This window comes from Peromyscus californicus, unplaced genomic scaffold, assembly GCF_007827085.1.
Source record: "Peromyscus californicus insignis strain IS unplaced genomic scaffold, ASM782708v3 Scaffold_19__1_contigs__length_69161282, whole genome shotgun sequence".
NCBI lineage: Eukaryota > Metazoa > Chordata > Mammalia > Rodentia > Cricetidae > Peromyscus > Peromyscus californicus.
In genome coordinates, this window is record NW_026294491.1 from 19973417 (window position 1) to 19999099 (window position 25683).

At 42.7% G+C, this 25683-nt stretch overlaps 1 protein-coding gene across 1 annotated transcript in view; it reads left to right on the forward strand.

The window, feature by feature from the left end:
- The window catches only part of Reep3 (receptor accessory protein 3), an 81981-nt gene extending 57254 nt beyond the window's left edge, over nucleotides 1-24727 (forward strand). The window contains exons 4-8 of the mRNA XM_052744812.1: nucleotides 15-135; nucleotides 739-852; nucleotides 12474-12618; nucleotides 19311-19456; nucleotides 20547-24727. Coding sequence (XP_052600772.1) covers nucleotides 15-135; nucleotides 739-852; nucleotides 12474-12618; nucleotides 19311-19456; nucleotides 20547-20603 — 583 coding nt within the window. The 3' untranslated portion in view covers nucleotides 20604-24727. The remainder of the gene's footprint in view (nucleotides 1-14; nucleotides 136-738; nucleotides 853-12473; nucleotides 12619-19310; nucleotides 19457-20546) is intronic.
- The last annotated feature ends 956 nt before the right edge of the window (nucleotides 24728-25683 follow it).

The window sequence follows — 25683 nt, forward strand, 5'->3', positions numbered from 1 at the left end:
TTGTTTCTTGTTAGGTTTCCCCTGTACTATGAGCTGAAGATTGCCTTTGTCATCTGGCTGCTCTCACCCTACACCAGAGGAGCGAGTTTAATATATAGAAAGTTCCTTCATCCTCTTCTTTCTTCAAAGGAAAGGGTAAGGTCGATCAGTTCTCACCACATCCTGTCTTTCAGTAGTGTATGTGTCAGCCTTATAAAAAGAGGCTTCCTAGCATTAATTCTAAATAAAACTAGCAAGGCATGGGGATGCACACCCAGGAAGGAGGCAGAGGCAGGCAGATCTCTTTTAAGTTTTAGGCTAGCCTGGTTTATATATCCATTTCCAGGCCAGCCAGGAAAAAAAAAAACCCATCTAAAAAAGAAAAAAAAAAAAAAGCTGAATAAACTAACCTCTATTGATATGTTCTTGTTACTATTTGCCAGTTTTGTTTTTAAAACAGGATCTCACAGTATCTTCTGGCTGACCTGGAACTCCCTATGTAGTCCAGGCTAGCCTCAGACTTAAAAAGATCTGCCTATCCAGAGTGTTGGAATTAAAGACATGCACTACCACACCCAGCTTAATTATTTTTTTTTTTTTTTTTTTTTACTCCGGACGTCAAGTAGCCCAGACTGGCTTTGAATTTACTATGTAACTGAAGATAACTTTGAACTTGTACTGTTTCTGCCCCTACCTCCCTACTGGGATAAGAGGGGTATGCTGCCGCACCTGACTTGACTGTTAACTGTTTGTCCCCAGGAAATTGACGATTACATTGTCCAAGCTAAGGAAAGAGGCTATGAGACGATGGTTAACTTCGGGCGTCAAGGTTTGAATTTGGCGGCTGCAGCCGCGGTCACAGCAGCAGTGAAGGTAAGGTTTCCTTGGTCATGTTTGGTGTTCCCATCAGCTCCATTCAGAAATGTGGCCACTTTAATTTTAGATCATTATAAAACTGTAGCAGAACTCTGTTTCATGTTTATTCTAGCACTTGAATAAACAAGTCGGTAATTTTAATGATATTTTAACACTTCGTTTTCTATGTTATTTGGGAGTCCAAGGCCCTTATTTTATTATGAAATTAAAGGTAGTTAATAAATAAAACATACCTGCAAATGTCATTTTGGGGTACAGTTTTCCCCCCTTTTAACCTTGAAATAGTTTTGATAACGCACCTTAAGTAAAGATGACCATTCTTTTCTCTGTGTCTTTGGTTTCTCTCTCTCTCCTCCTCTCTCTCTCTCTGTGCCACTGCCTTGCTAGGATTTCTGGCTTCCTTCTGCACCTCTGCTTCAACCAATTTGAGGTAACTGGTTATTCAAAATAAAGCATGTAAAAAGTTTGTCCTTCCAGCCGGGTCGCTGATTGAACGCCTTCTCTGGAGACCGGTGCTGTGGCTGTTGGGCTCCTGTGCATGTAGTAATTGGTGTGGCTTATTTTCAGTAGCATAGCACAACTGATTTTAGCGTGTGGTATACGAGAAAAAGAAAACAACGGACTTCACCCCCAGGAAGTGCTGACGGTGACTTTTAAAGTCACCATAAGCAGTTTGCTAATTTGTGTATGCCTTGGCTGCTCTGTGTATAAAACAAGGGTGACGTGTCTCTGAACATACATAATAGTACTGCGCTTGTTCAGAGTGGGAGCCAGGGATCCTTAATTTCATGGGGATGGTTTATTATATGGAGTAAAATTGGGGTAGTTAGTATTCTACTTTCAAGTCACGCTCTTTTGTTGTTTGCTGTTGTTTTAGGGTTTATTTTTGTGTTAATTGTGTGTATGTGTCTGTGTGTACCTGTGTGGGTATAATGCATGTGAGCACAGGTGCCCGTGCAGTCAGGAAGCCTAGGATTCCCTGGAGCTAGAGTTACAGACCATTGTGACCCTCCTAATGTGTACACTAGGAACTGAAAGTGGGTCCTCTGCAAGAGCAGCAAATGCTCCAAACTTCTGAGCCATGTCTCGAGCTCAAGGCAGGCTCTTTTTTTTTTTTTTTTGGTTTTTCGAGACAGGGTCTCTCTGTGTAGCTTTGCGCCTTTCCTGGATCTCACTCTGTAGACCAGGCTGGCCTCGAACCACCCGAGTGCTGGGATTAAAGGCGTGCGCCACCACCGCCCGGCAAGACAGACTCTTTTTAACTGAGCTGTGCTATGGAAAGATACAGTTCAGCTACGCAGTGATTTTACAGAACTGCAGTGGTGGAAGAGTGTTTGTGTGAGCACACTTTAACTCTGCAGAGACCCTTGGCTCACCCATCCACGTTTAACAGAATCAAAAACGGAGAACTCGGATGCTCTTCCTGGCAGTGTTGCAGTGAGGCCTAAGCAGAAATTCATTAATAGGATATACGTAGACAACTGTATTGAAAATGGTTATTGACTATTGTAGAATAGTATGCTACAATGTTTACTACTATATAGTGTGCCTCTTACTGAGCTTGTAAAGAGCTTTCCTTTCATTAAAAGAGATGAATAAACTCTAAAACAGCAGCATTTTGAGCTTATTGGAGTTTATTTTGCTTTTTGTTTCTTGCTTAATGGAAATGCATTGCTGATCACATATCTACCATGAAGACCACCCAAGAGATCGATCCATCCTTCACAACTAGATAGTGTGAAGGGGGGGGGGGGGCTGATGCAGTTATCGTAGATGGGGAAATCATGCCATATGTTGCAGTGTTGTGGGCAATGAGCCTCCAGTTCCAAGGGCCCATACATCACCGAGCACCACAGGGGAAAGAGTGGCCATCTCCAAGCAGGGCCATCACATTATTCCCACCCCACCCTCACCAAACACCAACAAGAAGGACAGAATTCTTAAAGATTTCAGAGATTAAAAGCACATCATGTTCAAATAATCTAGCATCAGAATAGCAGTAAACTTGTAGTTAATGAAAGAGAAGCATGAAGGCAGTGTGACATCACCCATGATGCCATCTTGTAACTCTGGGCCAAGTTCTATGCTGAGCAAAGCCTGTCAATCAGGTGTAAACCTAAAATAATTGAAAAAGAATAGATTTTGTTTTTCTTTTTAAGTTCTCCGTATGCAAACCCATAAAATGTATCAAATGCACACCTTATTCAGAATAGGTATGTTCTGCCAAAGCTAAAGAGGAGGGATGGGAGACAAGGAGACCCATGGACCTGGGAAATAGGTTGTCCAGCACCAAAGGGAGATGACAGAATTCCCTAGGACAATGCACATCAAGTCCAGAATCCAGCCGGAAGTGGATTCTGCGGATCGAAGGTGCTAACAGAGATGCTTCTGAATGAAGTACGGAATTGAAATATGGAGAATAGAATAGAATTAGCTTGATGCTGTGCAGGGGTGACACTTAATCCCAGCCATGTGTATGGTGTGACCCATCAAAGACCTCACCGGCTGCAGACAGCGTGTACCTGGGCACACACAGCCCTGCACACCGTGGGAAATGTATTGGTGACTTTGCACAGAGTAGGACGACAACTAAGCAAATGAAAATCAAAAAGGCAATTATTAACTCTGAGGGGGGGAGAAAAGCCAACAAAAATCCTATTAGACGCCAAGTGCACTAATGGAACCTGGCCCAGCCCAGCAGTAAGAAGAAGAATTTAACACCCGTCGTCTTGCTCTGCTGAGGCATGGGGGTGGGGAAGAGGGGCAGAGAGAGGGGCAGAGGTGGAAAAGAAAACTCTCACTCTTACAGCACAAGTCAGAGGGTTTAGAGTGTCTGCATCTAGAGTGGTGTGACCGCAGGTGGCTTCCTGCTTGCCATCTAAGCTCGCCATTGGTCGACTGTGCAGGCCAAGTGGATAGATTTATTTACACTTCAAAGACATTTCTGAACTTGCCTTTTTTTAAAAGCCTCATTCCACGTGATCCTGTATAGAAAACTGCAAATTCAGTTTCAACTTTAAATGTGCACTGAAAACGCATTTGAGGGCGTTGTTTTAGTAAATACAGAAAGAAACCCCCAACAGTTCTCAGTTTAACACTTGGAAACATTCCTCATGTGTTTTCTTGCCTGTGTGTACGGGCATCGTGTGCACGCCTGGTCCCCAGAGGCCAGAAGCAGGTATAGAAGCCCCTGTAACTAGAGTTACCATTGTTGTGAACTATTATGTGGGTGCTGGAAACTGAACCCACGTCTTTGGTAGGAACAGAGCAAATGATCTTAACCACTGAGTCATCTCTCCAACTCCTGAGACGTTATAGATTGTAACTACTTGTAAGGTATTTACTGCATCTTGACTTATATTTGCAAAGCCTATTCTTGCTTCATGAGAAGTCAGCAACCCTCACAACATAACTTTATCCTTATCCCCTCATTTTATCTTATTTTGCCTTAATCAGTTTTCACCATCCTACCATCCCATATATGGCACACTTAGCATCTCTACCTACCACCTTGTCTAAGATGGGTGCTGATGGTGCATTCTGAGATGGTTGGGCTCTGTGGCCTCACCGGCTGCTTACTGTCTGCCTGTAGCCAGTGTCTCTATTGCTAACTGAAAATTTTAACCCATCCTTTGGTTGCTACTCTGTTCCTAAATATTGTTATCTCAAAGAAAGACTTTTCTATAAAAAATGCCACAAAAGATAATCCTGTATCTACTTCCTCCTTTGTGATTCATGGATTTCACTTCTATATTTAACAACTCAAAATCAACTCTCAACTCCCCCGCCCCTGGCGGGGGGATGGGGGGTTTGCAGGAAACAGAGACTATAAAGCCACCACAGTCGCTACAAAACAAGCCCACCACTGAAGGTCACTGCCCTACTTGCTGGCATCGTGGTTCTTTAACCAAAAAAAAGTCTCAGTGCATGGGATGATGTCATGTTCTCATGACTGCAGGAGTGCTAGACACTCAGTTCTTGGTTCTGTTGTGTCTATTAGAAATAGTCAGTAACTGTGTTAAGTACTACATAATGTCAGCTCTGTTGGCCTCAAGGTATACTGTGCTTTTTTTAAGTGGCTGAAATTAGTTTCATCTCTGGGGACATTTAAAAAAAAATCTATTGTCACAAAAGAACTTACTAAAGCAGACATTTCATACTCAAGTAAATTGGAACCAAACTAAGAAATAGGTCACGATTAAAGAGAAACCGAAAGAAAAATGATACCAAAATGTGTGCATTGTTTAGTGTGGGGGGGGTGTGGGTGTGGGTGTGTGTGTATACATATATACCTATACATGTAGTTTGTTAGAAATACCTTTCAGGCTAAAAATTCTTACTCTGATTGTATAATATTTAGATAAGGGTGATTTCCTGCCTAGGATCCCCAGGTTGAATCACCTGAGCGTGTCAGAGATGAAAACAGGAATCTAATCAGAACATTTATTACACCGTAAAGCAATTTTCTGAAAATGTTACTCAGTCCTCTGGCCTCATTACCAGGCATCTGTTCACAAGGTCAGCGTACAAGTTTATTTTGGCTGAGCAAAGCACAAATACATGAAGGACCTTCAAGGATTCTGCTGAGGATGCTCAGCGTCCCTGCTTCCGCGTGGGAGATGCAGGTGGCATTGATGTAACTGACCAGCATCCATGCAATGAAGGGCAGGTGAAGAGCAGAGCTGCTGGCCCCTGTGGCCACCTCAGGATTCACTCCAGCAGCCTCTTCTCATTACAGCTCTTTAATAGACCCCCCCTCCCAAAAAAAAATTTATAGAAATTAGAGCTCTGCAGGTAAAATTACTGCAGTCTAATTGACTTTTTAAGCCACCATTATTGGCTTCAAATTCTTGACCTCTTGCTCTCTGTTTTAATGGCTTTCTGTCTGTGAAAGGCTTTTGAGATTATTCAGTTATAGAGTCCCATCCCTTTTTCTGTGGGGAAAAGGAAATTCCGCCTGTTTTCTTACAGTCCACAGAGCGGATTAGTGTAACCGACACTGAATTCTAAGAACACTTGAATTAGTCTGGATTTTTTTTTTCTTTTTAAGTTTGGATTCTCCCACATATCAGCCACAAGGCTGTAGGCAAGCCATCTACACTGATGTTAGAATTAAATACTTTTCTTGTCTCTAAAGTCAGGGGTTGACATCTAATATCTACAAACCTGCTGTGTCTCCAGAAGGGCAGCTCTCAACTGGAAGTGGTTTGTGCTCCCACCTACACCACCCAAGGGACATTTTAGGTCATCACAAGGAGCCACTTCTGACACCTGAGTAGAGGTCAGGGGTGCAGCTTACTGTCCTGCAGGGTAGAAACACTGCAAAGATTCTATCCAGCGCAGAAGAGCAGTGCATTGAGATCGAGAGACCCTGCTTCAAAGGTGTAACGAATCCAAAAAAAAACAAAACTGAAGAAACCATGCACACATGTTTAAGAAGTTTAGGAAATGATTACAAGTCACTTTGATTTTCTAGTTCCTTTTTAAATTTTTCCTCTATATAGTGAGTATTCTTCAGTAATTATATATATAGATGTATATATCTAATCTTCAAAATACTAAGATACATCATTCACCTAATGTGAATATACCTAGGTCCATCCTGGACTTCATCAGTTTTATTTTTTTTTAATAATTTATTTTTATTTTATGTGCATTAGTGTTTTGCCTGCATATATATTTGGTGTTTTGCCTGCATATATATTTGGTGTTTTGCCTGTGTGAGGGTGTCTGTGTGAGGGTGTCAGATCCCCTGGAACTGGAGTTACAGACAGTTCTCAGCCACCCGGGTCCTCTGGAAGAGTAGTCAGTGCTCTTAACCACTGAGCCATCTCTCCAGCCCCCATCAGTTTTATTGTTGACTGCCCAGAGGGAGGTTTCCCCAACATTGAGAACTAAACTTAGCAGCCATTAAATGTAACACACATCACATGAGAAGTAGAGCTGAATAGCTATAATAACTGAAAAGGATAATAAGAATTACATTGAAAAAGCATAGATTATAATAAAGCATGATAGGATAACACTATATGGCTGACCTAGAACTCAGGACCTTCCTGCCTCAGCATCCCAAGTGCTTGGATTACAATCGTGAGCTACCATACCCACTGTACATATAGTTCTGACATGAGTAAGATCAAAAGAAACAGAGTATGCAAATACCTTGTTGATGGTGACCCCTTCTTCCTGATTGCCTGGAATGCTGTTTCTATACTTACTCCACCCAGAGTGGAGTATCCTTTTGATTAGTATTGTACAAGCCAAATAGAAGAAGAGGGATACACATTTAATTGAAGCAAAGCAGAAATACCTTTTAGTGATAACTGAGTAGGCTTTCCTACTTTGCCCTCAAAACAGAGGAACTAGGCTAGAGAGATGGCTTGGCAGTTAAGAGTACACACTGCTCTTGCAGAGGACCAGAGTTCAGTTACCAGCACCACACTGGGCAGCTCACAACTGTCTGTTCCTGTAACTCCAGCTACAGCCTCTGGCTTCTAGGCACTAACACTCACATGCACATACCAACCCCCACACCCGACTCCAGGCACACGCCCAACTTTAAAAGGTAAAAATAATTTTTTTTTTAAAGATAGCGAAGAAACTATTTTTCTTCTTTTATCTTTATTCCATGTTTGAGGCAAGGTCACACTGTGTGACCCTGGCTGGCTTACCTCTGTCTCCACAGTGCTGGGATTAAGGGCCACACCACACACAGCGACTGTTTTTCTTTTGATGATGGGAGTGAAGCATTAGATACAAAAACCACAGTGTCAAATGGAGCAGAAACTGTTATCGTGCAGCATGTTATTATAATCAAGTCTTCATTAAACCAGCGTGAGGAGGACAGATAAGGACAAAGGTGTATGAAAAAAATGCCATAGCAAAACCCATCGCTTGGTATGTTCAATTTTAAAACTAATTTTTAAGAAGATTTTTTAAACTTTATTAAATAAACTTACTAATTCATAATATTAAAGAAGCATTTGATAGGAAAGACAATCAATCACCCATCTCATCTGTCTAAACATACTGTTCATTTTTGCATATTTTCCCATGTACTACAGGCTTGCGATCCTTCCCTGGGTGTGATTAGGACTCTGGGGCAGGGGAGGTATTTCCACTTCACATTGCATGGCAAACGTAAATCTTGTACTAATGGGCGTTTGTGCTGAAGGTATGAGACTAGAGTGAACAGGTTGCCCTTTGGATATGATTATTTTGTAATTACACCTCTCCTTTGAAGTAGTTACATTGGATAATTACAACTTACTGAATGTTTTTCAACTTCACCATGCTACACTTACCTCTCTGTTCTCATTTGAGATGTGTTTTAGTCTATAAAAAAAAAACTATGTAGTAGGAAATCCAGTTTCCCAAGGTAGTCAGAACTATTGATGTGTTAACAGGCCTCAAAAAAAAAGCAGCTTATACCTCCTTTTTCTTTTCCTCGCTCCCCCCCCCCCCCCGCCCCCCCATGCCTCCTTTCTCCCCCAAGGCTAGTCCCAAGTATCACCAGCTGGCCTCAGCATCACTCTGTAGCCGAGGACAGCTTTAAACCTCTCATCCTCCTGCCCCCATATCCTGATTGCTGGGATGATGGGCATGCACCACCAGGCCCTGTTTATTCCATGTTGTGAACGGAGCCCAGAACTTCCTGCGTGCTGGTGCTAAGCAAATACTCTACCAACTGAGCTCCCCCCTGAGCCCCATTTTCTGCTTTTTCACAGTCCATCACTGGGGAAAGTCAGGGCAGGAACTGAAGGCAGGAGCTGAAGCAGAGTCCATAGAGGAGTGCTGCTTATGGCTTGCTCACCATGGTTTACTGAGCCTGCCTTCTTAGACAACTCAGGACCACTTGCCCAGGGGTGGCACCACCCACAGCGGGCTAGTCCTTCCCACATCAGTCTTTAATCAAGAAAACACTCTACAGACCTGCAGACAAGCAAAATGATGAAGGCATTTTCTCAATTGAGGTTTCTCCTCTCAGATAACTCTGACTTGTGTCAGGTTGGGGGAAATGGTCATAAAAAGAATACTTGGTTTGCTCAATAGACCTGCTCAATATAAAACTGTTCTAGATGGTCTGCTAGGACAGAAGCCCAAGTCTCACCCTGTCTTCGGGTTTCTTAAAATCTTGCTCCTATAGCAAACATACATCACACAGCAGTAAAAGTAACAATAGCACTCTAGTTCATCTGTGAGCTAAGTCTTATCCACTGATTGCACCAATTAAAACCACTTTCGGGGTTGGGGATTTAGCTCAGTGGTACAGCGCTTGCCTAGCAAGTGCAAGGCCTTGAGTTCGGTCCTCAGCTCCAGGGGTAAAAAAAACCACTTGCAATGGTACAATTACTAAGCTAGTCAATACTCAGTGGCAGTTTAGCTCATTAAAACCAGCCCTAGAAACTATATTTAAGGGGCTTGAGAGGTGGCTCATCCATTATGAGTACTGGCTGATCTGTTTCAGAGGACCCCAGGTTGGTTCCCAGCACCCACGTGGTGCTTGCAACCGTTTATAACTCCAGTTCCAGGTGATCCAACACACCCTCTTATGACCTCCACTGGCATTGCATGGATACAATGCACAGACATACATTCAGATAAAACACCCAGTTATGTTAAATAAACAAATAGATGGTAGAGATTGTATGTACTCCAGTCACAGGGAGGGTAGTGTAGTATGTTAATCAGCTTCCCCGGGAAATGTTTATTTCGACTCAGAATGTTTATTTTGACTAACAGAGGTTTTAGTCCATCACTGGTGGATGCTGTCACTTGGACCTGTGGCAAATCAGGTAATAGAGTGCTCCACTCATCTCGTGACACCAGAAAGGGTGGGTCCCCAAGATCGCCTTCAAGGGCTCATCAAATGACCTCCTTTCGTTAGACACCATCTCTTGTAGGCCTGCCAGTAAGTAGCTCTACAGGCTGGGGACATACGCCTTTGAAGGAACATTTAAGACCCGAGTCATAATATGTGGACTTACATGCCGTTTGTGTTTGGGTCTGGGATGGGTAAAACAGTCCAGGAGTATTGAGAGGATTCACGGAAAGAGAAGGGCACAGTAAAGAAAATTACAGTTCTGAGGAAACAAGGTTTCCTTCCAAGAGAGGAGCACGGCACTTCCTTGACCTTTGAGTCTGAAGTGTCTTGTCCCCTTCTCTGTTATCAGTAAATGCTATCTGGTCAACAGAAAATAAATACAATGAGCTAAGTTTGTCAAGATTCTTTTAAAATTTGTCATTGTGTTGTGCATGATAGAGGAGAGACGTGTGTGTGTGTATGTGTGTGTGTGTGTGTGTGTGTGTGTGTGTGTGTGTGTGTGAAGGACAACTTTGGGGGAGTGGATTCCCTCCGTCCACTCTTACAGGGGTAGTGGGGATCAGACTCAAGTTGCCAGACTTACTTGGAGAGGACTACTGAGCAACTTCGTCAGCCACAAAATAATTTTTGTGTATTTATTTACTTGAGAGAGAGTCTCATTATGTAGCCCTGGCAGACCTGGAACTCACTTTATAGACCAGGCTGGCCTCTCAAGTGCTGAGATTAAAGATGTGTGCCATCATACCCTGCTCCAAAAATAATTATTTGTTTGTTTGGTTGGTTGGTTTCATTTTTTTCAAGACAGGGTTTCTCTGTATAGCCCTGACTGCTCTGGAACTTGCTCTATCAACCAGGCTGGTTTCAAACTCACAGAGATCTACCATACCAGCTCAAAACTTAATTTTTAAATGTGTGAAGTCTACTTATTTTAATAGGGAAATGGACTTGAAACTTTTTTTTTTTTTTAGATATATTTCTTCTTTTATGGGAGAGTGCTACTCTCCCATACCATGTGCACGCTTGGTACCCAAGGAGGTCAGGAGAGGGTATCAGATTCCCCTGCAATTGGAATTACGGAGGATCTACTGTGTGGGTGCTGGGAATTGAACCTGGGTCCTCTACAAGAGCACTGAGTACCCATAGCCACTGGGCTTTCTCTCCAGCCCCAACTTTAAATGTTCTTACACAATTCAAAACATATCATAGAGATACAAAACTTACCTAGGGAGTGGAAACAGCGTGTGATTTGACATAGTATGACATCAGTACCCGAGAGTACTGAGTCTCGACTTGTGAATTGAAGAGCTGTTTCTTCAGGGTAAAATACAAGTGAAAAGAAACGACCCAATGTTTGTAACACCTTTAACTTTGAAGTTTAGAGATGAACCGTGATGGATGAGTTTCCATGGTAATAAGTAGAGGCAATCATAAATTCACATGTGTGAGAAGAAATAATCAGTGTAAACGCCTTGAGACAAGTATTTTTAGTCTAGCTATAAATAAAACAATGAATCATCCGTATGCTATGCAGATTTAAAGTGGGTAAATTTAGAATTTTTTTTTTCTCTCTTTACAAAGCTTCATCGTTTAGGGAAGTATATCTTTAAAGTTCAGATAAATGTCCCCGTGAAAGCTGTGTGGTGCTGGAAACTGTTGAATGCTGTGCGTTGTGGGAATGCTGTCTGCACTGGTCGAACTGTTTCCACTGCGGACATGGGCAGCCATGGACATCTTAGATGTGGCTAGTGAAAGTAAGGAGCTTCATTTTCAGCCCTGTGGTGATGGCGCACAGCTTTAATCCCTCGGGAAGCAGAGGCAGGCAGATCTCTGTGAGTTCAAGGACAGCCAGGGCTACCCAGAGAAACCCTGTCTCAAAAAACAAACAAACAAACAAAGCTGTGTTTTCCTTTTCATTGATTTGCGTTTAAATATTTGCTTTGTGTCTGTCATGTTGTTAAGACAATAGGAGCTGGAGAGCCAGCTCAGTGGTTAGGGTGTTTATTGCTCTTGCAAAGGACCTGGTTGACTTCTGCCTCCCACAGGGTGCCTCATTGCCTCTACCTCCAGTCCCAGGGGATCAGACAGCCTCTTCTGGCCTCCAAGGGCACTGCACCCCTGTAGTACACATACATGTGTGCGGGCACCTGCTCATACACATAAAATAAAAATGAATCAACCTTTTATAAAGACAAAATGAAATAATACTGTGGTGAACATGTCTTGCCGGATCGTTTCGGATCCAAAATTCTTTGGCTCCTAACTTTCCTACCTAGTTCTAGTTAGAGCTATTAACCATTCCTGACTTAGGCTTGTTTTAAAACACTGTCTTTCCTTGAAGAGCTTCTCTGCGTCATAAATGTTAAGCCCCAACAAGCTAGTTTTACTATTACTAACCCAGAATACTGAACCACAGCTCAGAATTATGGGTGCTGTTTTCTCTGAAGTTAATCTCATTATACTAAAAAAATAAAAACACGTCTTAAAGTTTAGTATAATGCTGAAATGCTTGGAATAAAATGTGTTGATGTAATGACATACTTTGAAATGCATAAAAAAGGAAAATGGATTAATGTTGATACAGATGTCATAAAGCAGCTATAAACAGTGTATGGTATTTGTGGTAGACATCAGCCTCTCTAAACGCCTTTTTATCATAAGATGTGCAGGGATGTTATTTATATGACAAATTGTTTCATAATAAAATGCTCTAACATGTTACGTGACAAATATAAGAATATTAAATATTTGAAAGTATCTTTTTTTCCTCGGGTCTTACCACGTCTCTGTTAAACAGAGCCAAGGAGCCATAACGGAGCGTTTGCGGAGTTTCAGCATGCATGATTTGACAGCTATCCAAGGGGATGAGCCTGTGGGACAGAGACCCTACCAGACTTTGCCAGAAGCAAAGAGGAAGAGCAAACAAGCCACTGAGCCAATGGGTATGCTCATTTGTTGTACTATACAGGGGGCCTTTCATAAATGGGCTGCAGGTCGGGGTGGGGACTACATAATACATGGTACTGGACACAGAACTCACTTGGTTATTGATAGCGTTACTGTCGAGACAGAGTCTCATGTAGCCTATGCTGGCCTCAGACTTGCTATATAGGTGGGGCTGTCTTCAACCTCTTGATTCTCCTGCCTCTGCCTTCCCAGTGCTAGGACTACAGGTGTAAGTGACCACACCCAGTAAAATTTACTTATTTTAAGCATATATTTTGGAGCTTCCTATTTGGTGTGTTGTCTTTCCGTTTTCCATACAGGGTGTCATAGCCCAGGCTTGCTAAGGATGACCATGAACGTGCTGGTCCTCTTGCATCTAACCTCCCAAGTATTGTGCCGGGGGGGGGGGGGGGGGGGGGGGGGGGGGGGGGCACCACACCTGGTATCAAGCAGGCCTGGGGATAAGCTCCAGGGATTTGCACAAACACTCTCCCAACTGAACTACATCCCCAAGCTGTTGCGCCTCCTTTCCAAATTTTCTCTAAGTCAGACGGCTACTTGCCTTTTGCTGCTCACAGAAATCATGAAGCTAGCCGGGCATGGTGGTGCACACTTTTAATCCCAGCACTGCAGAGACAGAAGCAGTTGAATCTCTGTGAGCTTGAGTCCAGCCTGGTCCACAGAGCAAGTTCCGGGACAGCCAAGGGTACACAGAGAAACCCTGAGAAAAAAAAAAGGAAGGAAGGAAGATAGATAGATAGGTCATGCAGCTAAAAGCAGAGCTGTGGCCTCTCGGGCGTCTGGGAGTTTTTAGGAGCTGTGGACATGGTTCAGAGCTCACCCCTGCTTTGGTTCTGACTGATCACTGGCACTCTCTGTTCGAACTGTCAGTTGACATCTGCGAAGTCTCATGGGTAAGCACTCTGTAAGTTCTGTGAGCAAGTAAGGACATTGACTCACAGGTGAGAAGTCTGAAGCACATGACAACCGCTGACTCAAAACCAAAATGAGATCAGTCCAGCGGGAAAATGTGTTGAGATTGCACACTCTAATTCAAGAGCTAGCTTGTAGGCATCTTCTGCAGAAACGATGAGCCTGTCACGGTGGCTGTGTCTTGTGCCTTGCTTGATTGAACTGGTGTGGTCTTGGAAGCCAGCACATAAACAAGCAGAGGGTCTTCATCCTGTGTCACATCTGCAGCAATCTTCATTCATGTCCAGGCTGAAAACTAAGATGCTGAGGACATTCTCTCTCTTTAATTTTTTTTATTTTAGTATTTTTATGTGCATTGCTGATTGGCCCGTATGCATGTCTGTGTGAGGGTGTCGGATCCCCTGGAACTGGAGATCCAGACAGTTGTGAGCTGCCATGTGGGTGCTGGGAATTGATCTCGGGTCCTCTGGAGGACATTCCTCATTATAAAGCATTAATCGTTCTTTCAAAAACTACATTCTCTTGAGAGGGAGGCTGAAATTCATCACGTTATAATAGCTCAACATCATTTTTAAAATAAAATGACAGCCTCTTCTTTTTTCCTTTCTTTCTTTTTGAAAGACCGAGTTTTGTAGTGTAGCCCAGGCTGGCCTTGAACCCTTGGCAATTCTCCTGCCTCAGCTTCCCAAATGTTAGCTTCCACACCTTAGCTATAGCTCCTCTTCAAAAAGTAAAGGCTGGGGCAGGAGAGATGACTCACTGATTGAAGGGCACACTGCTCTTGAGAAGAACCCGAGTTCAGTTCCCAGCATTTCTTCACAGCTGCCTGAACTCCATGGGTACCTGAACTACATGCACATATCTGTATATACCCATACACAGATATGTATGTATATATGTACATGTAATTTAAAATAATAAAAGTAAAACTTGCACTTTCTCCCAAAAATGAATATACTTAAAATGGTGGCCAGTGTCTGAGGGGTTATACTCAAGCTAACATGGGTTAAAGTAGTGCTTTTAAGAATGAAGACCCGAGGCTGGGCTGTGGCTCAGTTAGTAGAGGACTTGACTAACATGCAGAAAGCCCTGGGTTCCATCCCCAGCAGTTCATAAACAGGGCTTGGTGGTGCACACCTGTAATCCAAGCACTCAGATTTGGAAAGAGGTGGGAACAGGAAGGATCAGAAATTCAAGGCCAACCTCAACTACCTAGCAGTGTTTGGCCAGCCTGGGCTACATGTGACTCTGTGTCAAAACAGAGAGAGAGAGAAAGAAAGTTACCATACAGGAAGGAAAAACACATCCCACATCCTGAAGAAGACAAAAAAGAAGCCATCAGAAATGTTCTCATTATCTGGGCAAGTGGTGCACAACTGTAATCCCAGCACTGCGGAGGCAGAGGCAGACGGATCTCTGAGTTCAAGGCCAGCCTGGTCTCACTCTGTAGAGTGAGTAGAATAGCCAGAGCTGCATACAGAAACCCCGTCAGAAGAAGACAGAGGATTGGGGGAGGGGGGGACAAACAAACAAGAAAGCCCCCCTTGTCAATTGTAAAAACCCCAAACAGTTTCCTAAAACAATCACAGTTTCTTCGTTTGCTCAGAGTGTGGGCTAGCCAGGCTCAGCAAAGTAGTTCTGTTCAGGGTCTCATGCAGCTGTGCTCAAACAGCTGCTGGGGCCGGAGCCGCACACCCAGAGAGGAGCTCACACGCACGTGTCCCTGTCAGAGCCTGGAAAAGCCAAGCAGCAGGTGCTAATCTGTGTCCTCTCTGTGTGGACTCCCAGTCTCTGAGGGAGCTGGAGTCACCTGGCAGCTGCAGTTCCCACAGCCAGTATCCCACAAGACACTGGCAGAAATCCCACTCGGTGCCTTCACTGCATTATTAGTGGTGATTTGTTGAGGCAGCTACAAAAGCCTGGAAGGTTGAAGGAGAGTCCGGGAGTCATGGACCAGCCTCTTGGACTTTCTGTGAGTTTAAAATGAACTGATCATTTTGGATGACAAGCTTCCAGATAAGCGTTGGGAGCTATATGTGCCAGACTGCTCCTCTCATTGGTAATAACAAAAGCCAAGTGCCTACAGTGGCAGTTTATTAGCCCTGAAAACTAACTGAAACATTCTGAGGAGGAGAAATCAGACAGTTAGACAGCGTCTGCTTTGATCCCGTGTTGTAGAGGCACAGGAGTAAGGATTAAGAGAGGTGAACCTGTTAAGTGTCTGTACATACTGGAAAATCCAGAGGGTGTTCTGAAAGGTTAACACTGTCTAGTTCTGTATGGTGTGGGGTGGGTGTGTGTGTGTGTGTGTGTGTGTGTGTGTGTGTGTGTGTGTGTGTTGTTGTTCAGTTAGGGGGTATGGTTTATTTAGTTTTAATCCATTACTCAAAATCAGAAATAGCACAATACTCTTATTTTGATTTTTTTTTTTTTAAGGGTTTCTCTCTGTAGCTCTGACTGTCCTGAAACTAGTTCTGTAGACCAGACTGGCCTCGAACTCACAGAGATCCACCTGCCTCTGCTTCCCAAATGCTAGGATTAAAGGCATGCTGTACCACCACCTGGCTTAATACTCTTATTTTGAAAAAATAAAAATAAATAATACAATGGAAAACTCTCTCTATAAATGACAACCTCTAGATTTTTTCTGATTTACTTTCTTCATTATACAATAGTTATTTTTAAACAATGCTTGGCAGTTTACAAAAGGAAAAATTCAAATACATAAAAGCCTGCTTCCCGAGACATATAATGGTCTGGGGGCTATCAGTAAGGCTCAGCTGGGTGAGTAGAGGAGCTTGCCACCAAGCATGATGTCTTAGTTACATTTACTTAGTTACGTTTCCAGGACCCAAGTGTTGGAAGGCAAGAACCACCTCCTGCAGACTGACCTTGAACAGCACACGTGCCCATGCATGACCATACACACTTAATAAATAAATGTAGTTTGGTTTTTTTTTTTAAGAGGAGGCAGAGGACTAGAGAGATGATTTCATGGTTAAGAACAAATACTGCTCTTTCCGATAACCCGAGTTTAGTTCCCAGCACTCATGTTGGTCAGTTCATAGCCTCCTGTAAGTCCGGCTCCAGAGGATCAGGTAACCTCCTCTGGCCTCTGTGGACACCTGTACTAACATGCACATACCCACACAGAGACACACATACACATAATGAAAATTAAAATAATCTTTAAAAAAATAACATAAATCTCTTTAAAGAGAGAGAAAATATGGCTTCATTTTACCCTAAATGAGGAACATTTCCCTGGCATGCTTGAATTTCCTCCCAACAGCCTCTGCTGCTCCAGCTCTCTACATTCACACTCACTTCTGCCTGGGATATTCTTCTTTGGACTACTACAGAAAAACAAAGGATTCTGGCCAAAATAATGCCTGATTCTGCTTCCAAATCCTTCCTGATTTCGAGCCTAGATGTTTGGCAGCCTAAAATTGTTCTGTCCTAATATATAATTAAAGTCGTTTATGTTATTATGAGAGTAAAAAGCATATTAGCAACTGCTCACAGTTTGCATTGTAAATCTCAAATTATTTGTGTCCTGGGCGAGCTGACTAATAGACATTTGTTCCACGTCATTTTCCTGACAGAAAAACTCATCCCTGCTTCCTCCTGGGCCCTTATCCTGTGCTTCTTATCTTTATTAGAGAAGGATTTAAAGCTTCTTAGGGCCATGTAACTGTATACACACCCCGACCCTTCACTGCCTTGGACTGGCCCTTGTCTGCCTTTCACCAGGAGCCTCAGGTTTTGCTTCTCAGAGCTATGTCATCATCCCCCAGGGCTCATTAGAGATGCTCATCTCTGCCCCACCCCAGGCCTGCTGAATCACAATCTTCCAGGGGTGGAGCCCAGCATTATGTCCAGACAAGTCACCCCAATAAGACAAGCCAATGTCTGAGGACCTTCTCTTCGAGATGGGGTGCTCTTCTGACTCCCAGCCTGGAATACTCCCTAGAATTCTTAGAGTAACCGTCCCTCCTGGATGCTTGCATAGCAGACAGAAATGAGTATTTATAGGTCCACGAAACAGCTGGCCCTGTGGGCCCTGGCTGATCTTGGTGCTGAACATTTCCTCTAACGTCTGTGTTATGGCCTGTGGTTTCTCTCAACTGAAACTTCCTGCTCTTGATCAGCACTGTAACCGTGCTCCAGTGAACTCACCTCTCCGATTGTAGCCCCTTCGAGTCTCTCTTGGCATCCCCTGTCATTCCCAGTGTTGACCTACCGTGTGACAGGTGGGAGAGGGACTTGGGTCTTAATTAAAGTCAGAGGCACAAATGACAGCCTAAGATACATTTGGGTTTTGTACAACTCATGTGAGGGTGAAAAGAAACTTTACAACATTTCTGATTATTTTTCTCTAAGTTTTTTTTTTCTTGGTTTTTTGTTGAAAACAAACAGGGTGTGGGTATTAACCTCATTGTTTGGAAATTTTGAAGAGATTCTGGGGTGGGTTTTTGTGTGTGTGTTGTTTGGCTTTGTTATTGTTTTGTTGTTGTTGTTGTTTGGGTTTGGCTTGTCTGTTTGTGTTGTTTTGTTTTTCAGAGACAAGGTTTCTCTGTGTAGCCCTGGCTGTCCTGGAACTCACTCTGTAGACCAGGCTAGCTTCAAACTCAGAGATCCACCTGCCTCTGCCTTCCAAGTGCTGGGATTAAAGGTGTGTGGTGTGTGCCTCCACCACCTGGCTGTGTTGGGCTTTTTTAATTTTAAATATTATTATTGTGCCCTTAGGGATCACAGGGCAATTTTGGAGTCCTTCCCTCCTTCTACCTTTTTACATGCCTTCTCGAACTCAGGCTGAGTCACCTTCCCAGTCCTGTTTTGACTTGGGGTCTTCTTACCTTTAACTCAGGCAGACCTTAAACACACATCAGTCCTTCTTCTCTACTTCCTGGGTTTTTAATGCTCCTGGTGTGTGTCATGCCTGACTGTGTGGTGTATGCTCCTCTATCACTCTCATGTATTCCTGTGAGGCAGGGTCTCTCCCTCAACCTGGGGCACGTGTATTTTTGCTACGCCAACAATCTGGAAACCCCAGAGATCCTCTTGTCTCTCTGTGCACAACACACACAAATGTACACACACAGCCCTGGAGAGTCCAGAGCACCATGCCCACATTTTACTTGAATTCTAGGACCCGAACTCAGCTCCTTATGCTTGTACAAGTGCTCCTACCCACTGAGCTGGCTCCTCAGCGCTCTGGCTGATTTTATTTATTTATTTATTCATTCATTCATTCATTCATTTCTTTGGTTTTGTCGAGACAGGGTTTCTCTGTGTAGTTTTGGTGCCTGTCCTGGATCTTACTCTAGACCAGGCTGGACTCGAACTCACAGATATCAGCCTGCCTCTGCCTCCCAAATGCTGGGATTAAAGGCGTGCTCAGCTGGCTTATTTTTTTAAATAAAAATATTCATAATAAGATTGGGCTGCTGGCCATGGTGCCATCACCGTGAATTCCAGCCCAGTCTGGGCTACAGAAGACTCATCTCAAAAAAAAAAAAAAAGAATTAGGCAAATGAGTAAAACGGATCATGGAGAAGTTCGTGGAGGAAATGAGTCTTCTGATCTTTATCTGAAGTAGTGCACAAAGCAAAAGTTCGTGGGGAAGGGCCAGGAGCACTTTCCAGATGAGTGGGAAGAGAGGCCCCGGCTAGACCCTTATGCCAGGCAGATGAAGAGGCAGGCTGCCTGGTGTCCTGTGTCTAAAACATGCTGCCCTTGACCATTTGTTTAGCCTATGGAATTCCACTGAAAGACGGAGGTGAGCAAACCGATGAAGAAGCGGAGGGGCCATTCTCGGACGACGAGATGGTGACTCACAAGGGGCTGCGGCGATCCCAGAGCATGAAGTCTGTCAAGACCATCAAAGGCCGCAAAGAGGTCAGTGTGCAGCCGGTAATTATCTTCCTGACGATCTGTGGGAGGGATTTCCTTCTACTTTGCCATTACTGATATTAAATGGCCAGTGAATGAAGGATTCCAATCAGAGGGCAGCATTGTACTTGGAATTCTTTATTAAAAGCAGGTGTGTTAGGGATCTCTCAGGACATTTCCTCCCCCTGAAAATTTTGAAATAGTAAAGTCCTTATTTTGTGCTCTATGTAGAAAGTGGCATTTCTACCTAGCAAACCCCACAGTTACTGTGACTGTCCGTTGCTTCCCTCTACATAAACAAGGAAAGCTGCTAACAGAATTAACTACATAGTGTTGCTTTCAACAACTCATACATGATAATTAAATAGTAGATATATACCCGCAGTCACACGGTGTCAGTGCGCTAAGGCTCATTTACTGACATTGTACGCAGTAAAATGTAAATAATAAGTCAGTGTTTTCATCCGTGATTGGGAATGTCCTGTGTACTGCCTACGCCCACCACATCGCCAGCTATGTTTCTGTGGGTGTTCTTAGTAAAGTTGTAACTTGCAAGGGCATTGCTTGGATGATTGATTGATGTGGGTGCTGTATGGGCATTTGAACCAAGGGCCCCATGAAGGCTATGCAAACATACTTCTGAGCCACGTTCCCAGCACCTTTTATTTTGAGACAAGGTCTCAATAAGTTGCCCAGACTGGCCCAGAGCTCCTGTGTGGCCCAGGTAGATCTTGAATTACAGTCCTTCTGCCTGGTCTCCCAAGAAAGTTGATGTTTTATGTTGGAAGAGTGGAACCATTACTATGACGATGAACTATTAAAACCTACCTAGTTTAAAAACTTAATCAGTCTGTTTGGTTTTGTTTGTTTTAGTTTAGCTTAGTTTTTTGTTTTGTTGGTTTTGTTTGTTTTTTCCAGACAGGGTTTCTCTGTGTAGTTTTGGTGCCTGTCCTGAATCTCGCTTGGTAGACCAGGCTGGCCTTGAACTCATAGAGATCCACCTGGCTCTGTCTCCTGAATGCTGGGATTAAAGATGTGTGTAACCACTACCCAGCTGGGTTTCCTCTTATTAATACTAATACTTTTCTTTCTTTAGGTGCGGTATGGTTCGCTAAAATATAAAGTGAAGAAGAGACCACAGGTGTATTTTTAGCATCTACACCTCACTTATCTCAAGACAAATAATGCTAACAAACCAACTTCATTTTCTAACTCAAATGTATTCAGGACTTACACTTTAAATCTTCCGATTGTGGCGATGATGGGATTTACTTTAATAACATTAAATAGTTTGTTTCTTTAACAATTACTTTTAGATATCAACTGCTAAATGTAGTTGTGTAAAGTTTATTAATGTGCATGTATATAACAACAGTTACAGAGAATCATGTTATCTGATTCCATCAGCAACATTGAGTGTCTGGGATCTAAGGGTAAAACATAGACCCAGGGTATACTTGAAAAGTCTCTGCTTCAGGATACACCTTGCCCTTCTGGTGTCGCATTGTGTTTACGCCCATCCGTGCCACCCACATCTGTCACAGGAGAGTGGTGACAGCCACTGAGCAGCCAGTGTTGTGACAAAGACATACTGTAAGGTGGTGACATGTCCCTTACATAAGCCTTGGAAGCTTTCCACCATGAGCTGAAAGGTTTTGAAACAGATATTTGAAAACCAGGTGTCCACATAGCACTTTCCTGACTGGTTTTGCACACTTGAAAATTGTTTACTTATTTTACGACTGTACATTTACTTTAAATTTTATCGATGCTGTCTTTTTTGTTGTCTGTGATATTCTGACATGTCAAAATTACGCCTTGAAATGCATCATCTCCTTTTCCTACTCATTTGTTTCATTTGTTAAATTCATTTGATTTATAGTAGGGACACATAGCTAACTCTTATTAAATTTTTACTTTTTGTTTTGCTTTTTGAGATAAGGTCTCTTGTGGCCCAAGGGTGGCCTTGAACTCCTGATTCTCTTCCTGCTTCCACCTCACAGTTGCTGGGATGACAGGTGTATATTATCACACCTGACTAATTTTAACTGTTTTTTAATTATATTCTTAACATCTAAGAAGTGATTAACACTAATCAGTTTCCATAGTTGAATGTGATGTGTTTTTATCAACAACAATTACGTTATTTTAGGTTTTAAAAAATAGCTTTTGCAGAAGAGAGTCAAGACCAGTGTAGCACTTAGTGTTTTCTTTTTTAGGGTTTTTTTGTTTTGTTTTTTTTGTTTTGTTTTGGGGGCAGGGTTAGAGACAGGGTTTCTTTGTGTAGTCTTGGTTATCTTGGAACTACTAGCTCTGTAGACCAGGATGCTTCGAACTCACAGAGATCCACCTGCCTCTGCCTCCCGAGTGCTGGGATTAAAGGTGTGTGCACGACTACACTCAGTGTTTTCTGACTCATGAACTGCCCAGTGACCACACCTCATTCTCAAGCTTGGCAGAGGCAGATGCTGCCTTACAGACCTGGCGGTGACTGAAGTCATCTGAATCTTTTTCTGACTGAGTTTATTCCCTAAAGATGAGTGTCAGGATAAAGCACAAGGATAGTTGATGCTACGTAGCACAGGCTCCCAGACAAAGACCGCCTTTTAGTGTAAGAGATTTAGAGGGATTGAACTCGGAGGCTCTTTGGATTTGCCCTACTAACTGCATTGTGAACCCTAAATCAGTGTGTCTGGGGTGATGGATAACCAAAACTTCAATAATCAAACAAAATTTACCTGGGAGTGTCTGAGTGTCATTCATACATGACCTCTAGATGCTACTCTGAATATCTCCAAACTGTCTCACATTCTTAATATTGAGCACCAAATAAAAATTCAATTATTTTCCCCAAATTTAATCTTGTATCTCCATCTGCTTTGCTTTGACTCATACCCTCTTTGTTTCTAGAAGAATTCTTCAACTTCTGTTCAGACATCTATCATAAATTATTGGAAAGAGTGTTATTTATTTTGCCTGGCCCTGTCCTGCTCTGTACAAAGGCCATGCTGCGTGCTTGGTTTCCCGGACAGAGGCAGTGTTACCTGATAAGACAACTGGATAAGTAAGTTACTCTGTCTCCATGGGGACTGATTGACACCATATTATCTTCTAGAAATCCAGTTTCTGTATTACACCTGCCCTTTGGAGCTACTGATAGGTGCCATGCTTGACATAGGCAAGACCCTGAGTTCAATCCCTGAATCAAAAAAGAAAATTGGTTAAAACAAACTTACCCATCTTTTAAGGAATTCATATACTATTTGGTTTTTTGTTTTGTTTTAAGTTGTTTTGTGTGGAGCCCTGGCTGTCCTGGAACTCACTCTGTAGACCAGGCTGGCCTCAGGCTCACAAAGATCCACCTGCCGCTGCCTCCCAGGTGCTGACATTAAAGGTGTGTGCCACCATGCCCAGCTTGTTTTGTTTTGAGACAAGGTCTCACTCTAGCCGGCCTGAAACTCACTAGGTAGCCCAGGCTAGCCTCAAATTTGTGGACACTCATCATGCTTCAGCCTTCTAAGTGCTGGGATTTCAGGTGTGTACCACCATGCCCTGTTTCATGGACTTTTTACATTGGGAGAATTATTAATTGGGAGAATCAAAATGCCCAAACAAAGATACCACCTGACTCAGAACTAACGCTTGCTGTCCTGTTCTGTTCTCATCCCCGGCCCATGCTTCGGCATATCCCTGATGGTGACATACTTAATAAACTTGATGTCATCTGTCCCCACAATCGTATGTCATAGCAGGGTCCTTTTCTTTTAACTTTATATACGGAGAAATAAAGGGCTTTTTTGTTTTGTTTTGTTTCTTTTAAGGTGGAGCAGGTCATGTCGTTAGTTTCTCTGCTTTTGAGGCTGCTGATTTTTTTAAGAGTTGTAAATTTATTCATAGACCACAGTGCCTTGACTTACCCCACTGCCGATTGGGGCACCAGCATGCAATGCACAAACCTGTTTAGGGCACTGTTTGTCTGCCTTTTGGCGTTTATCCAAAAATTATAGCCTACTAGTATTTTATCTGACTAGCCAGTCATTCTGTGGGATCACTAATACTTAACTATTCCCCATATTTAACTATTGTTTAGGCATAAGAATTGATATAGTCTATGTGTCTCTCTCTTTTCTTTTTTCCTTTCTGGTATTGAAAGGAGCCACAAGTACAGCCGGAGAGATAGCTCAGTGTTTTAAGAATGCATACTGCTCTTACAAAGGACCCAGGTTCAGTCATTAGCACCTCTACCTGGTAGGTAGTTCACAACTGCCTGCAACTGTAGCTCCAGGGAAAACGATACTCTTCTGACTTCCAGGCACATCTGCATGCGTGTGAACATACTGATACACAGATATACAGACGTACGCATAATTTAAAATAAAAAAAAATCTGTGAAAAACAAAAAGGAACCAACAATAAGCTCATTGCTAAATGAGCAATTATATAAACCCACCTCACTCCCCAACCAGACCCCGTCCACACATATCACTGTGTGTTTTAGATGGCTAAAACAACGAGATCCTACCGCCACTGCTGGTAAGAAACACTTCACTACATGGATGGAGCAGAGCTATCTACTCACGGGTTTTCAGGGATCTCATTCCGTGTGTCACCACCAAAGACTTCCACAGTGTTATGAAGCATGTAAATACTCTAAAATTCTGTCAAACATTGGCTAAATGCATCCTCTTTCTTTTCTGTACTTTTGGGGAGACGCCTGAACCTTTATGGTATTACTATAATGTCTTATATTAACTGTAAGTGTTTTTTTTTTTCATTGTAATGGGCTAATTTTTCATTGAATATCTTTCATTGGGGAAACTAAGATCTCAGTAGATCTAAATATAGAAATCTAAATACAGATTCCAAAGCTGTTTCCTCTGTCCTCTCCTTTTTAGGTTGACTTATTTGTGAAATAGGCAAATTTTGAGAAGATTGTGGCTTTATGGTTTGTAGTATTTCTTAAGAAATATACCCTAAGGTTAAAGTTCTTGGAAAAGAAAATACCTTTTTTCCCTAAGAACTTTTAAGACGTAGTCTTTTAGGGGTGCTCTGCAGATTGACCCTTTTTGAATATTGTATATCAGCCCTTTTTGAGTGTTGACCCTGACTTAACATTTTTTTCTTCTAATATTTTTTTATCTCTGTGTACTTTAATACTTTAAGCAAGAATAACTTTATAAGATCTCTTTGTTAAAAGCTATCCTTAAGCCCCCGTACGTGGGTGACTCTGCAAGTGTATTTTGCGAATTTTTACAATAAAGTAAACTCATTACATTAGTGGCAGTTGGGTATTTCTTTATGTGTCGGCGTACGTGTGTTGAACTCTATGAATGTTCTTTATGATTCAGCATGTCCTGATTTAGTAACAGACGACATCTGTGTCCTTCAGATTGCGTTGGCAGAACAAATCATGATGATGGTCACTTTCTGGAAAGCTTGTCATAGGCTGAGGAACGCATCCTGGATGGTGGAGTCTGGATGCTAGACAGAAGCAGGGAAAACAGCACAGGAACTCTGTCACACCGCATCGGCTGGCAGTCGGCAGCATAGTCTAACCGAACATTCGGATTTCTGTATCCTGGAAGTGTTCTGGAGTTCCGTCTGTGTGAGAGTCTGTGTCTGCTTCACATTTAAAGATAAATCCTGTCTTAAAAGCTCCCTTGCATTGCTTCATTATGATATGCAATGTATGTTACGGTGTTTTCAGATAGCATTGAAAATGGACTTACAGTTTTCAGCCTTGGCATGAGACATATGCTTGCCATGACCAAGGAGGGCTATAAATTTAAATAGAAATTCAGAAGAACACAGTGAGCTTGTGAAGGACTTTAATGGTGTTTGTTTTTTCCTTGGGGTTTTATTTTTCTCTTTAAGTAGTTCACTGTTCTTACAGAGCTGTGTGGAACAAAAACCCACGTCAGAGATGTGTTATTCCTGTAAAATAGTCTGCTCTTCTACCTGCTCATCAATATATGCTAGGCTTGAAGCCTCCTCTGAGTGTCCTAGAGCAGGCCGTGTTTTTAAATTCCATTTTTTTTTTTTTTCTTTTTTTGGTTTTTTTTCGAGACAGGGTTTCTCTGTGTAGCTTTGCGCCTTTTCCTGGAATTCACTTGGTAGCCCAGGCTGGCCTGGAACTCACAGAGATCCTTCTGGCTCTGCCTCCCGAGTGCTGGGATTAAAGGCGTGCGCCACCACCGCCCGGCTTAAATTCCGTTTTAAAGTGGAACAGGCTT